The sequence below is a fragment of the Ipomoea triloba genome, chromosome 7, assembly GCF_003576645.1.
Source record: "Ipomoea triloba cultivar NCNSP0323 chromosome 7, ASM357664v1".
Classification (NCBI taxonomy): Eukaryota; Viridiplantae; Streptophyta; class Magnoliopsida; order Solanales; family Convolvulaceae; genus Ipomoea; species Ipomoea triloba.
The window spans coordinates 294703-309446 of NC_044922.1; the positions used below are offsets into that span (position 1 = coordinate 294703).

General features: G+C 34.6%; 1 protein-coding gene across 2 annotated transcripts; it reads right to left on the reverse strand.

Moving 5' to 3' along the window:
- Positions 1 to 113: 113 nt before the first annotated feature.
- Positions 114 to 6645, reverse strand: LOC116025683 (transcription factor TGA9-like). Of its 2 annotated transcripts, none has more exons than XM_031267008.1 (13): positions 6431 to 6645; positions 6125 to 6281; positions 5857 to 5954; positions 5427 to 5506; positions 5078 to 5317; positions 4284 to 4328; positions 4115 to 4174; positions 3941 to 4018; positions 3791 to 3839; positions 2830 to 3101; positions 2513 to 2734; positions 609 to 751; positions 114 to 494 (listed from the first exon to the last, which is right to left on the reverse strand). In XM_031267008.1, exons 2-13 carry the CDS (start codon positions 6250 to 6252, stop codon positions 404 to 406), a joined length of 1506 nt encoding a protein of 501 aa, XP_031122868.1. In that variant the 5' UTR covers positions 6253 to 6281; positions 6431 to 6645; the 3' UTR covers positions 114 to 403. The 2 variants fall into 2 exon arrangements, with proteins under 2 accessions (XP_031122868.1, XP_031122869.1); XM_031267009.1 differs by having other exon boundaries at positions 6125 to 6241; positions 6431 to 6644.
- Positions 6646 to 14744: the final 8099 nt, after the last annotated feature.

The window sequence follows — 14744 nt, forward strand, 5'->3', positions numbered from 1 at the left end:
TAAATAACTTTCACAACCACTTCATCATCATATTATAACAGTCACAAATCAGGTTAACATCACACCGAGAGTCAAGACTCAAAGTTAAAACAAAAATTATTAGACGGTATATATATGTAATAATATATATATTAAGATGTATATATTACTCGTAAAGTCGTAATATAATATCTTGCATTTTACATTGCTTCAGTCTTCGCTTTTTAGTTTTACATAGCTTCCTCGTGCACATAAAATTGGTTCATATGTACAAGATGGTGAAATGATATGGCTAGCGACTAAGAGATCTAGAATCAAAAGAAATTCCTATATTAATTTCACCTAAAGTACGCGACCAATGCACAGTAGGAAGCCATGGGATTTGATGATTTTAAGGTTTACCTATCAGCTGGTTTTACAATGATCAGAAGTTTGCGAATTGGTTGTGAGAGTTTTGCACCATTTGTAGCTCCGTAGTTGCTTGGCAAGCGCCATTGTCAATCACCAACGTTGTCCTAAACAAAACATTCAACGTACTAAAATCAGTCATCAATTCAAGGAAAACCATCAATACCCTAAACCCTAAACCTAAAAAGCAGTAAAAAAATTCCTGTTGGGGTTGCTCTTACTCTCGTGGACGAGATATCCAAAGGGAGCTGAGAGCCCGAAGCCGGCCATAGTACTCTCCAATCACCAAGAAACACCTAACCGCTTGTCTAACCGTCAGTATCCGGCACAACTGATGAAGGGTTTGTTGTCTTAAATTATCAGCCTGCAAGAACACAAACTATTTCAGATGATGATCAAGTCAAATTTTTACAGAGGGCCCCCTGGTGGCCATGCTAGTTCCTGTCAACAAACATCCAAAGGAGCTAAAACACACAACATTGTCATATATAAAAGCATTGGACTCTTCCAATCATTTAATATTAAGGCTGCGTCCAATCTTTAACTAGTCTGTTCACATGATCCCTAGCTATAGCGATATATATTATTTCTTTTTGGCTTGATATGTCTAGCAAGGGCTCATATTTGCACACACATCGCTTTCAATACAACCAAAATTCACTTCTCACTAAAAACAACAGTAGTGGACATGAAAACTGTACCGTGATAATAATGTCTGCTATAATAAACTATGCAGCTGCAGGTTTTGTACTCTAGCATAGAATATAATACCCACATGATGACATGATTACGCCAAACAAAACTAAATTAGTACTAAATTGTCTCAAAAGTAACCTATGAGCACACAAAGAATTGCCTAATAACCAATCCATAATCTGCTAATTACCTGAGACTGCAATTCCAAACTGATGTATTGCCATCTTTTTGGGTGAAGATGGAAACTCACATCCACTACTCAGGGTGTACATAAATCCTGCCTTGTGACCCTAGCGGGCAAAGGTCTACAAGGAGGTTAATAACCTTATGTATTCCCCATATCTGACGGATTCAAATCAAGAAGGCTAATAGGCCGTTCACACTAGAAGTTGAACTTGGGACCTAACCAATTTGGCTGGGCCGGGGTTTGCCACATGTATTGTCATCTTTAATTTGGTTGAGGGATCTATGATGGGATTCCATAGCTTTCATTGAAAATAACACATAGAAAGATAAAGGCCTCTCCATGATTGGTGTCATTTTTGTAAAGTTATAGAATCAAGGGATTGCTTCAGGCAGAAGTATTCTTCTTTAGTCTCAGAATGACAAGTATCTTGTCCCTACCTTAAAGTTTGTTTTGATTAGAGGATGTTTTAAGGTATAGTAATACCTAATTAAGAAGTGATACGGCAGGGTACCATAATGTCTGGTTGACATGCAAGCATCCCTTCATTAATACTTTTGGAACTTTTGGTAATGTCATGAGGCCAGAAGGAAAGGAGAAAGGTGATGGATGGGAAAAATGAAAGGGATAAAAAAGAGAGGGATTCTACTTGGCCCTCTCATATATAGCCTCTGATCCAATTCATTCTAACTTTTTTTCTCCTTTAAAGTTTAAAGTCATGTTGTAGACAGAGACTTGAAGCCACAGAGATTGAAGAGATTTGTGAGGATATCTTGCCAGGGTCCCTTCCTCTAAAGGTAGGCCATCCTAGTGGGGAACCAAGTTGATAAAAAGCCAAGCCTAAAGAAGCCTTTCCTCTTAGGGCGGTTATACATATATATAGGTATACATATCCACACACTTATTTGTCTTTTCATAATTAAAAGATTGTACCCTAACTCGAAAGTCCCTATCTAAAGACTTGGTGGATCATAAGAAGTAAATCTAGTCTAGCTAGAATAAGTCTCAACGGCTTATAGATTCCCTAATGGGTAGGAATTGTACCACGCACCCTGCTGTTAATTACTAGCAAAGTAAAGCTATTAATTCTCTTTGAATTGATCAACCAGTTGAATTGACAATGTGCTGTGAAAGCTCGTATGGTCTAAGTTAATGTACGCTACCGGAGTAGAAGTTCGAGGGTTAATAGTTGTATAGATAGGATATACTTGTATTACAAGTTAAAACTCGACGAGAATAATTTACCTGGCGAATGAAGCCTTCAAGATTTGAGAGCTTGCCTAGTGCAATGGCCATATGATGCATACCATCATTGAGTGAGCCACTAGCAATGGTCTCAACTAAAGAGTGTTGCAGTTGATCCAATCCCTGGGTAAGAGCCTCCTCTGCTTGTTGAGTAGAATGTTGAAGGCTGTATATCCCCATAACTTGCTGTTCTGTCAAGGGGTCTAACTGCCCACACAGCATCTGATCCATCAACTCAAAAAAACATCATGTTATTACAAACATTGAACATAAAACTTGTCAATTTCAATTCAATTCCTTAAAAAATGAAAAAATACCTTGATTAGCTCGGATGGCCTAAAACCACCCATCCAGAGAAAACACCGCTCAGCCTGAGTCATCCACATTCCGGTGATGAGATGGAAAACATCAGTCTTTGCCGCCACCCCTTTTAGCCGGAAAATCTCGTCGTAGTGGGCAATGTAGCCATCAATAATCACCCTCAGATCATCATCTGATAAATGGGCCTGCAGGGCTGTTCTAAGTTCAGACATGTGCCTATGATCATCCTCTAACCATCTTGCATATTCCATGTCAAAAATGGCAGCCCCTGAAAATTAATTAGTATAATATTCATCACTTTTTTAAATTAAAGAAGAGGACAATATTCATTCTTAATTTCAATTCTCAAAACATTAAACAAGAAATGCTAAAGTACAAAACGTAATTGTCTGCCCCAAACCTAATGTTTTGGACACATTCATCAGAACACTCTAAAAAGATAAAACAAATGGGGTGGTAAAAAAAGGGTGGCATGTAGTGGCCATGGATGAAGATTCTGGTCAAACCAATATCTTGAAATTTACTATGATTTGGTGCTGACTATTCAGAATCAGAGAAAGGCAGCAGAAGATAGACTAAAGTTACAGTCAAATGCAGGAGTTATTTTGTCTTGAGATGCCCTGCATGTAGTCCAACATCTCATAAGTGATTATAATTACTATGTTTGACCCATGAAACATCACTCATAGGAAATTCAGTTTCAGGTTGCTACTTAAGGTCAGAGGTTATGACTTTTAGCCCGAATTAAACACGATAATCATTAACCAGTTGGTATATTTTCTCTACACCATCTTTAAGCATCAAATATCAAAAAAACAAATGTTGACAATACCCGATACAATTCACCTATAAGTATCAGATATTAGAAAAATAACATTAGTAAGATACAATTCAAATAACAGTTATAAAAAAAAAACAGTTATAAGTAATGTGAATTGACACTATAAAAAGACATACCAGAGCTGATGCCGGCACTAGCCGCCGCACCACCTCCCACGAGGATTCCCTGTTCATGACAACAAAAGACGACCAAAGTAAAAACCATGGAATCCATTGTTTTCAATTCAAATTAAAGATTACAACGACGACGTTGGGAATGTAATCAACCTGGGACCGTGCTCTTTGAAGCTCCTGTTCTAGCTGAGCAAGCCGTATCCTACTGGTTTCTAGTTGCTGTACATAGGCCTGGACAGCAAAATTTACCAATTTACCTTAGCTTTCCTTTACAGATAAAAAATTTATTAAATTTCAGTTCAAAGAATGCAACTTTAATTTACACACCTTTTTCCTTAGCCTGCTTTTTCTTGCAGCTTCTCTATTCTGAGCTAAACGCCTCAGTGTCTGAAACCAAAAATGATCAATAAAAAAAAACATCAATAATAATAATAAATAAAAGAATTTAAAAATATAGGAAATATGGAGATAAGCATAGATATATCAATGTCAGCACCTTAGCATCAAGATTTCTATCAGAGGATGAAGCAGCACCCTTTCTCTACAAAAGTCAGCCCCATAAAATAAAATAAAATAATAAGTAAATAATAGTCTAGACTGATTAAACAAAATAAAATAATTAACCAATCAATATCTTTGTTTAATGTTATTTACCATTTTACCCTCGTAGTAATTTCATATATATTTTTTTAAGTAAATGATAATGAGATTAGAGTTGATAAAAATGAGATTACAGGAGCAAATCAGAGTGGGTTTTTCCAATTCCAAGAAAGAAGACAAGGAGTTGAACAAGAGTTGTGGGAATTTGAGAAAGGACAGTTTCATTAACACAGGACAATACTACACCAAAGACTTGTCCTTTCATTTTCTTTGTTTTTCTCATCAACAGTTATAATAAGCTAAGGTAAAAAGGGGAAATAGTATAATTGCTGTGAAGATTCTCTATCTTTTTCTCCTAATACCATGTCAGAATGAACAGCAGAGAATCACCCAGAAAGCAGGAAGATAATTCTCACCCTTTGATTTGGTTTGAGCAATTGGTGGGATTTGTGAGTGTGACCTCTCAAAGATAGAATCAACAAGTTTTTTGTATTTTTTAAAAAGAGCAACTTTATGGATTGGTACTACTGAGCAATGAGGGTGCAACAACAATAACAAAGATGCCAACTTTTTGGGGTATGCCTATGCCTAGGAATGGCAATAGAGGCCCATTTTAGAGAAAAAAAAATTATGGGGAATTCGAGTTCGGATGAAATTGTCATTCCTAAAATTCGAGAGAAATAAACTAACCTTATCTTGAGTGGGGTGTTTAGGAGGTGGTTGATCAGCATTTCCCCCAGGGGCAGGGGAGTCACTTGTTGCCATCTCTGTTTGTAGAAACTGAGGTTGTCTTTGGTAGTCAAAGGATTGTTGGTCTGAAGCCTTTGTGCTAATGGAGGATTCTGGTCCCTCTGCTCTGTTTGCAAAAGCATTCAAACCACACCCTGAATCACCACTGTCTTCTCCTCCTGATCTTGAACTCCCTCCTCCCTGTATGCAAACCATCAAGTTATAATCTTTTGATTATTCCCAGAATTTAAGAAAACATCACTCTCAAGATCACATTGGATGTGCAGCTAGCTAGGTAGCAAGGAAATACCCTAGGAGGGGTGGGATGGAATCTAGTAGGCCAAGATGGGAACATTTCCAGAGTAGGTGCAGGTCTATCTGCATATAAAGCTGCACAGAATCACAAAAGCAAAATCTCTTAGGATCATCAAATATTTATATAAAACTGAAAAAAGGCAAAGAACCAGAGAAAAATTTTCACTTTTTTTGGTTTAATTTTAATTTTTCTGCAGTTATGGAGTTAGTAAATCATGCAAGCAGGCCAGGTTTCCTTGTTTGAAACCCCACGCCATCCAAGTCTTGAGCCAAGAATGATTACTATACTGTATTGGAAATGGTAAGCCTTAGCTTTGTGGACATATTCAAACAACCCCCCCTACCCCCTCCCCCCACCCCCTACCCATCTCTGTTCCTCTGTATGTACTTTGCAAACGTCAGAAAAAGGAGAGGTAAAAGCATACAATCTTTAGCTTCATCATTTTTGTTCATCTTTACTCCTTGCAGAACAATAGCTTCTTCCAGCTCCCCAAAATCAAAAGATGATGATCCTTCTTGCCCACTAACCAAAACCAAAACCATATATATATATCAGAACTCAATGAATATTTATATAAATAAAAAAACTTTTTGGACTTAAATTATTCTCAGCCATTTTCAAGAACTGGCTGAAACAGTGAAGCCAGAAGGTATATAATAATAAGAAGATGTATATATAGTAGGAGATATTACTTGGGTGTGGAGTGGAACATGAAGCTTGTAGTGGCCGGATTTGGGCCGCCGTGAAAAAGAGCATAAGGCATGTTATGGTGGTGGTGTGAATGGCCAGTCTTTCCAGCTTTCTGATCACTGGCAGCCATGCAAAGCAGCCCAGTTTTAGATCATCCCTCTGTTACTTGTTAATAATATTCAAGAAAAGCAGGAATAGACCCAATAGTAATACACACAACACAAGGGAAACAAAATGATGATTTTGTAGAAAGTATTAACAGAAAAGTATTATTTTGCATGAATTTTTTTTTTTTCCAGAAAGTTTACCTCACAGTACAGTTTTCAATGAAAGTGAGAGAAGAGGAAGATGAGCTAGCCAGCAAATGAGAACTTGATAATAAGAAGCAAGAAAGCTCTAAAGCTTTGTTGTCAAGTGTTTATATATATATATAAATGAAACAGGAGCCAAACAATAGGGTCTTCTGTGCACTTTCTACTCTCTCTCTCTCTCTCTATATCTCTCAGTGAAGAAAGCTTGTCTGATCATTCAGATTGGTTTTTCTTTTTATGTCCTTTTTCTGGAGTAACAATTATTATTTTCACATTTTTTTTTGCGACCAATCCAATGGTAGAGAAGATCTTGTAGACTTGTAGTACTTGCAAAACCTGTTTCAGACCATCTGTCATTGCAGGGGGGCTTCAACTTTCAAAACCCAAAAAGAATAAAATAAAAAATAAAAAACAAAACCAACAAAAAAACATATAAACAAGAAAGAAAGAAAAAAAAAAAACCCTAAAACATAGTGAAAGGATAATAGTCTACTTCAATAGTAGTCACAATACGTTGGCTTGAATCTTTTTGAAGAAGAAAATATGAATTTGTTCTAGTGTTGATATTCGACTATTTGTGTACAAGCACTTTAGAGAACGTAAAATTATAGTAACACATCTATTATAAAGTAATGGTAAGTGTACAAATATTTAAAAAAGATTAATGCTTACTCCCTCATAAACAAATCTCTACTTGTCAATTACTTGTATTGTTTGTTCACCATATTATTCCCAAATTAGGCTACCCCATATTACTATTATGCTGTTTAGAACCAAAAAAAATGTTGTAAAAAAAAAAACCAAAAAAAAATTATAACTTTCTCTCTCTAACCGCCAGTGCTATCTAATTGGCTGCTTGTTGGAGTCTTACACAATTGCCACGTACTACCTACCCCTATTTCTCCGTTATTCAATCCTGACTCTCCTAACTTAATTATTATGTAAAACACGACATTAATCATTCATAATTTTCTTAATCATTTTCTGTGCTTTTAACGTTCAAAATAATTAGTCACAAAAACCACAAATAATGTTTGATTACTATGTTATCTACTTATCTATTCACATTATAATTTTGAATTAAAGTAGGCAATAATTTATATTTAAAAAAATTAATTTGATTTGATTATTTTTTGTCCAAACCTTTAATTAACAAAAACATGATATTTAAGTAGTAATTAAGCATATAATTTTTTTTTGAAAAAATATAATTAGGAAAGGTGATTGTGGTGATAATTATTGAGTATTATAATCCGGTCCATATATATATAAATATGGTTTGAAATGGATTTGTTTGGTATTATTATTTGATTTATTGATGGCTCAACATCCAATCCCTGTCATCAACTAAAACCAAAACCACCATGCCACCCCAAGATTCTTTTTCTCTTAGTAGAAATATTAAAATTTTATTCACTGGTGCAGATTGGACTTCCTAACATCTTCATTTATTAATGTCGTGCATTGTTTGGAGCTTAATTTGGATCACATTAGGTATGCTAAATAATTAATCATATTAATCTTAGTATTGAAATTATCGTACACCATAATCACACTTTTTACCTCTAAACCCTTCATTTTTTATTAACTAATATTAAATATTTAATTTGCTTGTGTTTTTTTATACATCAGCCAATAAAAAGAACAAGACAAAAACTAAGAAAAATAAAATCCAACTCGGTGACTCATAACCCATACTGGTAAACTCGTGTCCATTTACATACAATGTTCACAATTTGAATTGTAAACATTTAGTATGTAAATTGTTAATATTCAATATATAAATTGTAAATATTTAATATGTAAATTGTGTATTTTGGACCAAGATCCACCTTGCAAGGTGGACCGGGTCCACAGAATAATTTGCCACTCACAACTTTGACTCCACAGCACAGGAGCCAATCCTTGTAGCCCAATTAAACATATATGTCTAACACTTTTAGGAGTAGTGAAAGTCTAGAATTCAATGAGATCTAGACACCTAAGTATATCTAGAATAGTTTATGCTATTGTTATGATGATAAATTGTATATACAATAAAAGATAAAATTTTAAGTTATATATAATAATGGGTTTGCTTTGTGTTATGACAAAATTTTAAGATTCTGTATCAAAAGGTGTTGGCTTAAGTGAAAGGAGTTTGAATCGCTTAAACATGTAATGAAATATTAATTTAAACTCATTTGTATACATCAACACAAAAACCATATGTTTGTTTGCATCAATCAGGGCACAGGGGAGGGCACCTTGTGGACACTATTTATTCAATGTTTTTAATTTTTTTTTTAAGAGGATAAAGATTGTGATTATAAGCCGCCATCATCATATATAAGTTTTTCATGTATACTAATGGTAAGAAACAAAATGAAAAATAAAAACAAAGAGCTCTGCTTGGACGTTTGGAGAAGCAATGGACCATATTATTATATATATACTTACATAATTAGTACTTCTGTGACTAAATGAACTAATTAGGGGAGGGTAGTGGATAAAGACCTTAGGGAATGGACCCATAATTTATTTATTTATTATAGAGGATATGATAATGTGGATTACAAATACTCAATGCATTGTTTGTCATTTATATATATGATCAATAAATTAAAGTTTTGCAAATAATTATATGCCCCCATATACCCCCAATAATTCCTTCCTAAAACCAATCATTGGACATTGAAATAGGTTTGGTCCAATGGATTAGGTGCATGTATACTTTGGAGTTCTTCAACTAGCTTGTTATTATGTTTTCTCATATTGAAAAAACATGGCATGTTCACCAGGTGAAAATCTGTGGAAACATATAAATTAAGGTTTCCATTTCATCTATGAATTCATAGCTTCAATGCTCCAAGTATTCTGTGAAAAAGCAAATATGTTTTAAATGCATGCATTAGGGTTAGTAGTCCATATGGGACAATCCTCAACCAAGCTGTTCAGACAGTTGATTTAGTAACCACAAGGTTCCAAGTTCAACTCTCCGAAAAAGTTATCTATATATTGGTCTTCTTGATTTGAGCCGATTAGTTATAGACAATTTAGGCTAGTTGCACACCAGCCTTCAAGTAGCGACTGCAGATGACTTTTTCATAAAGGGTTAGTGCGTGATCCACACATGTGACATGTGGAAATTTATGTATGAGAATATATAAAGGTTTCCATTTGATCTAACATTCCTTTGAATTCATGGCCCTCTTTATAGTTGCTTGCTTCTCTGTACCACAAAGCTAAGGTGATTGGTTTAGACCAAATCATGTTCAAATGTATCATTGTATATATGTGTGTGGGTGGCTTCAAAATTCACAAATCTTATCAGGTTATATGGGAATAAGACATTGCTTGTCACCTAAGCATGGAATTGAACTTATTATTAATTAGTATAATGTATAGTTGAAATACACCAACTTGCTTTTTCCTAGATTCTTTTAATTTAGTAATCATCATAGTCCAAAGAGAGGTAGACATTAATGGTGGGGGTGTTGGAGGGGGGGGGGGGGGTTNGGGGGGGGGGGGGGGGTGTTAGGGCTGATAAAAATCATCTCTTCTTGTGATGGAGTCTCCCTTATCAATTGTCATATTAATTAACAAGTCAATAGATAATTTTGCATTCATGATGACATTTAGGATGCCCATAATGTTTTGTTGAGAGGATTATAGTCAATAAAGAATCTCCATAATGTTTTCAAGTTCATGAATCATTAAAATTAATTATTTGATCCAATCAATCTCCTATGAAGGCACATTTTGTCTTGTGCATTCAAGTTTTTAGCTTAATTATATGATACAAATTTTTGAAAATAACATTTCCACTAGTATATTAAGCTTCAAGTGTCATTAATTCTTAAGCGACAAATATAATCATATCGCAAACAAATTGAATTTTATTACGGAACGAATTAGGTAAACTTGCCTTTAGGTGAATTTGCGTACGACATATGTACTCTCACCATGGCAAAATTCATTAGATTTGATTCGGGTCACACTCATAGAGTTTGAGTCTTACTCAGTGAAAATCAGCATGCTTCAAAGTTTTTTAACATTCTTATTCTTTTAGTAGATCTAAAGTTACACAATATCGTAAGGCACAAAATATATCCACAAATTTATCCTACATTTGGTCTATCGAGAGAGTATTGACAAAAATAGAATTCGTGACTATTTATGTACAAAAATCATGTTTCACTCACTTGATCAATCTTTTCTAGGGCTTTGTGATAACATTCTTTGACTCTTGAATTTATTTTATTAATGATGGTGGGTTAAGGTAATTGAATGGTCAAAATATTCCAAAGTAATTCGTATACACAACAGCAAAATGGTTCTTTGGGTAAGTAGTTTGAGTGAATCCATACCCTACCTTTTATGTCTTAAAATTAATCAATTACTAACAATCAAGTCTTACACTTCAAAATCTCAGAAAGAATTTGGAAAATAATAATAATAATAATAATAATAATAATAATAATAAAGGATTATTTGGGTTTGACTTAACTTCCTACAACAACAATATCATCTTTCTGAACTGGTCAAACCCATGTAACATGCTCTTGAAGTGTTGTTTAGTTCATTATTAAATGAACATCAACTTTAACTAATACAAAAACTTCTATAGTATTGTATTATAGCCTAAAATGAAAAAAAAAATGTTAAAAGCGCCTGTAAAACATTATACCGTTTATTTTTCCATAGAACCAAATACCCAACCACTACTATATATATGATTGTCAGATTCTTTCAATGATAAAAGAGTATCAAATGTTGGTAGCATTTGGCAGAGCAGCAGACATTAGCTTATCCTTCATTGAAAACAATTACTATAAAAAAAACCACAATGTGGAAGGTTGCATGCATATACTGATATACATCCACCCCACAACCTTCTCAAGACAAAAACCTCAAACAGGGAAACATGTATAGTTAGCAAGTCAAACAAAAATAATTTAAGAAAACATGAAACAAAGTAAATGGATAATGAAAACTATTCTCCAATTCATTTATTTTGGTTACCAAATCACACTGTTGAACAGAGTCAGAGACTGCATGGCAAAACAGCATAGTTTAACTTAGCAGCTAGAAAGTTTATGACTGGATTTCCGCTGAGAATAAATCTCATCCAGAGTACTGATCTTGACCAAAATCTCTATGATAATTGCTGATCGAGTGATTAATTTGAGTTCAAACATTTCAAAGAGGAGAAAAAGAGAGCCGTTATTTTGAGGTCGAAAAATGATTATATATGAGTTCGAATATTACAACAGAACATCTGCAGAATGCAGTCTCAGAGCCATTATGACCCAATAAAATAAGTTTTATTCAAAATCAATTGAAAAAAAAATGCCTCCATTCTGATTGATGAGCAGCGTTCCTGTCAATTTATTCGGATGGCCTTTGTCCCAAAACTGGAATATCCTCGTAACGCTTCTGCATTTTGATAGTGTGAGCATTTCAGTTGAAAATTTAAGCAAGTGCGATAATCCCAATAAAATTCATCAGAAAAAAACAAAAGCACTAATAAATGAAATTTAGAAGAGCATGAGTGATATTCTAACAGCAATGATAGAATAAGCAGAAAATAATAGCAAAGGGAAAAGTTTCTCCACCACAAATTCCAGGAGGCACAAGGTATTAGGTGAGAGTTGGTCCAGAGGGAATTGGAAGGTAGTGGATGGAAATATTGGACAGCCATCATTCTCTAATTTTATGTCAGGAAGAAAAAAAAAAGATAAGGATTGCTCATAGTGATAGATTGAAGCTTACAGAAGGCATGAAGCAGGGGAAGAAATCTAGGAATCAAGACCTAGGTACATATTTATCCTTCCTCACTCTTATTGGACATAATTAATGATTATATAGAAGAATCCGCAAGAATGTTAGGGAAAAGTGTCACAGCATGGGTTCTCCAAACTGGGCTAAAATATTATAAAATTCAAAGGGCACCATTCAATAATAATAACTGATGGCATGCTTAAAGTAGGTATAACTGACAAAATTATGATAGTGAATTATTTGAAATGAGGAAGAGGACAGCAATGCTAACTTATGAGTGGATAGTGGATACAACTACAAAACTAGAAAGCTAGGGATAGTGGATTATATTTTTGTGGTATGGATTGTCAACAAACTAATTCAAGTCATGTCAGTGTTAACAGGCAACAGTTCTGTCAGGAAACTTAGAGCACGGAATTAGGAGAAAGTGATGATGATGAGATGGACTGGCTGACATAGAGGGTTGATTGAATGTTGGGTTTGGCAGAAGTGCAGGTGCTATCAGAGTTCGCTAGGCTTTTTGCTATGCTAAAGCATATATGAACAATGATCCCAAGAATGGGAAGCCAGCTACTAAGTAGGAGACGATGACATCAGAGTTGATTAAGAAAAATGGGTTGACAACCAAGGAAATCAATAGAAATGTGCGGGAAAGTGAAACCCATACATTCTTAGAGTGTGAAGCTAAAAAACGCAATAGTGTCCCTAACAGTTGGTGCAGAAAGAGCGAAGTGAAGCACATGTTTTACCACAGAAAGCAAGCAGCGAACCAAAGGTGCAGAAAGCTATTTTAACTTTAAATCATGCAGAAAGACAAGAGAAGAAAGAAAAGAACACATAAAATGTTTGCACATGCTGCAGAAGCCAGACACAGAATACATAGTTATTAAAAGCGATGTTGTTCACATGAGCCATAAACTAACATTTACAATAATGGTATTTTAAGTTTTGCGTCTCAAATTAGCCATAGAAAGATAAAAATTTATTTGCAGGTTAAGTCTTTTGAATTGCTTCGTTAGATTAACACAAACAAATTGTATACGCATCATTCTAAATAAAGCAGTTTAACCGAGACTTCTAAATAAATCAAAGCAAACAGTAAACAAAATATATAAACGCTACTTTAACAAACATATATAACCATTTTATAAATAATTTGGTTTTAATGACATCATCAAATAACTAACTGCTCTAACAAGTTTATTGTAATCTCCGGGCTTGCACTGCTGCATTAGGGGAGAAAATAGACAAATATTTTTTGAAGAACAGAGATTCAGCTCTTTTTATAAGTTTGATATCCCAGCACTTTGCACATTAATTTGGAGCCTAACTCCATTATTCACTGATTAGAACCCAGTATTTGCTCATTTATATACACATGAACAATCATATAGTACAATGAAATTAAAAAAGAACACATTTTTAGGAGCATAAGAATAAAAGTTCCAATTTTGCATATAAGCATTTGAACATGATTGAAAAAATTGGATCATACACATAACTAGACAAGTTAATTAAAGGATCTACAAACTAGCAAAACAGTAGGTGGAAAGCGATGAACAATACCCCAACATTGTTTTGCTCCCAGAGCTTCTTAACCCCATAATCCACCGCCTGCAATTACAATTTATAGGAAATTAAACCAAAAAAAAAAATAAAAATCAAAATAAGCTCAACAAAATTCAATTTCTACTTGTTGCATATGCTTCAAATTATTCAGATCCAAAAAATCCATTCACGTCAAATCTATACATGATACGTATGCATGTATTTGTACTGACCCTTTCGCCGATGAAAGCTCCGGCGATTACGAAAGTAACGTAGACAGAGTTGCGCCGCATGATGACTCTGTAAAGGCCTTCGAGAAGGCCGCTGCCACTCCTCCGAGCTGCCGCCGATGATTCCATTGCTCTGCCGTGTGGAGAATCTCAAAAAATGAGTTTGATGATACTCTGAGTTACCTGTATTACCAGCATTGGAGGTCTACCCACAACTTTGTTCGGGTCTGGGCATGGGTCGGTTCGGATTAGGGCCCATTCGACCTTTTCTGCCCAATTCAAATATATTGACAGATTTAGCCTTAGCCCAATGGCCCAAACTTAGAACTTATGTATGTTAAGTATGCGTGACAGACAACTGAGTACTATTATTTATAATGTAGTATCTATTCATAGCTACTTTCTCAACCTACTGAAGCATAAAGAGTCAACTGAGCAATATCAACATATGAACATATAATATATGAAGCACATTTTTGTAATGTAATATATGTTTATACATACTTTTTCAGTTGAGATTGTAATATATGTTTATACATAATTTTGAAGTACACAGAGTTAATATTGCCTCTACTGAATTTTAATCTCATGATTTTTTATATAGAAAGTTATTATATGTCATCTGAGCATAAAGTGGTTGGTCATTGAAGTGAAGAATTTCGTGGGGCAAAGTGATGAAATAACCAAAGCCAACTCCTTAGTCATGCCAACCAAACGACCCTTAAGGGAGTAAATACACGTGTAAGTATAAAAACCCGTGGAAGGAAAAA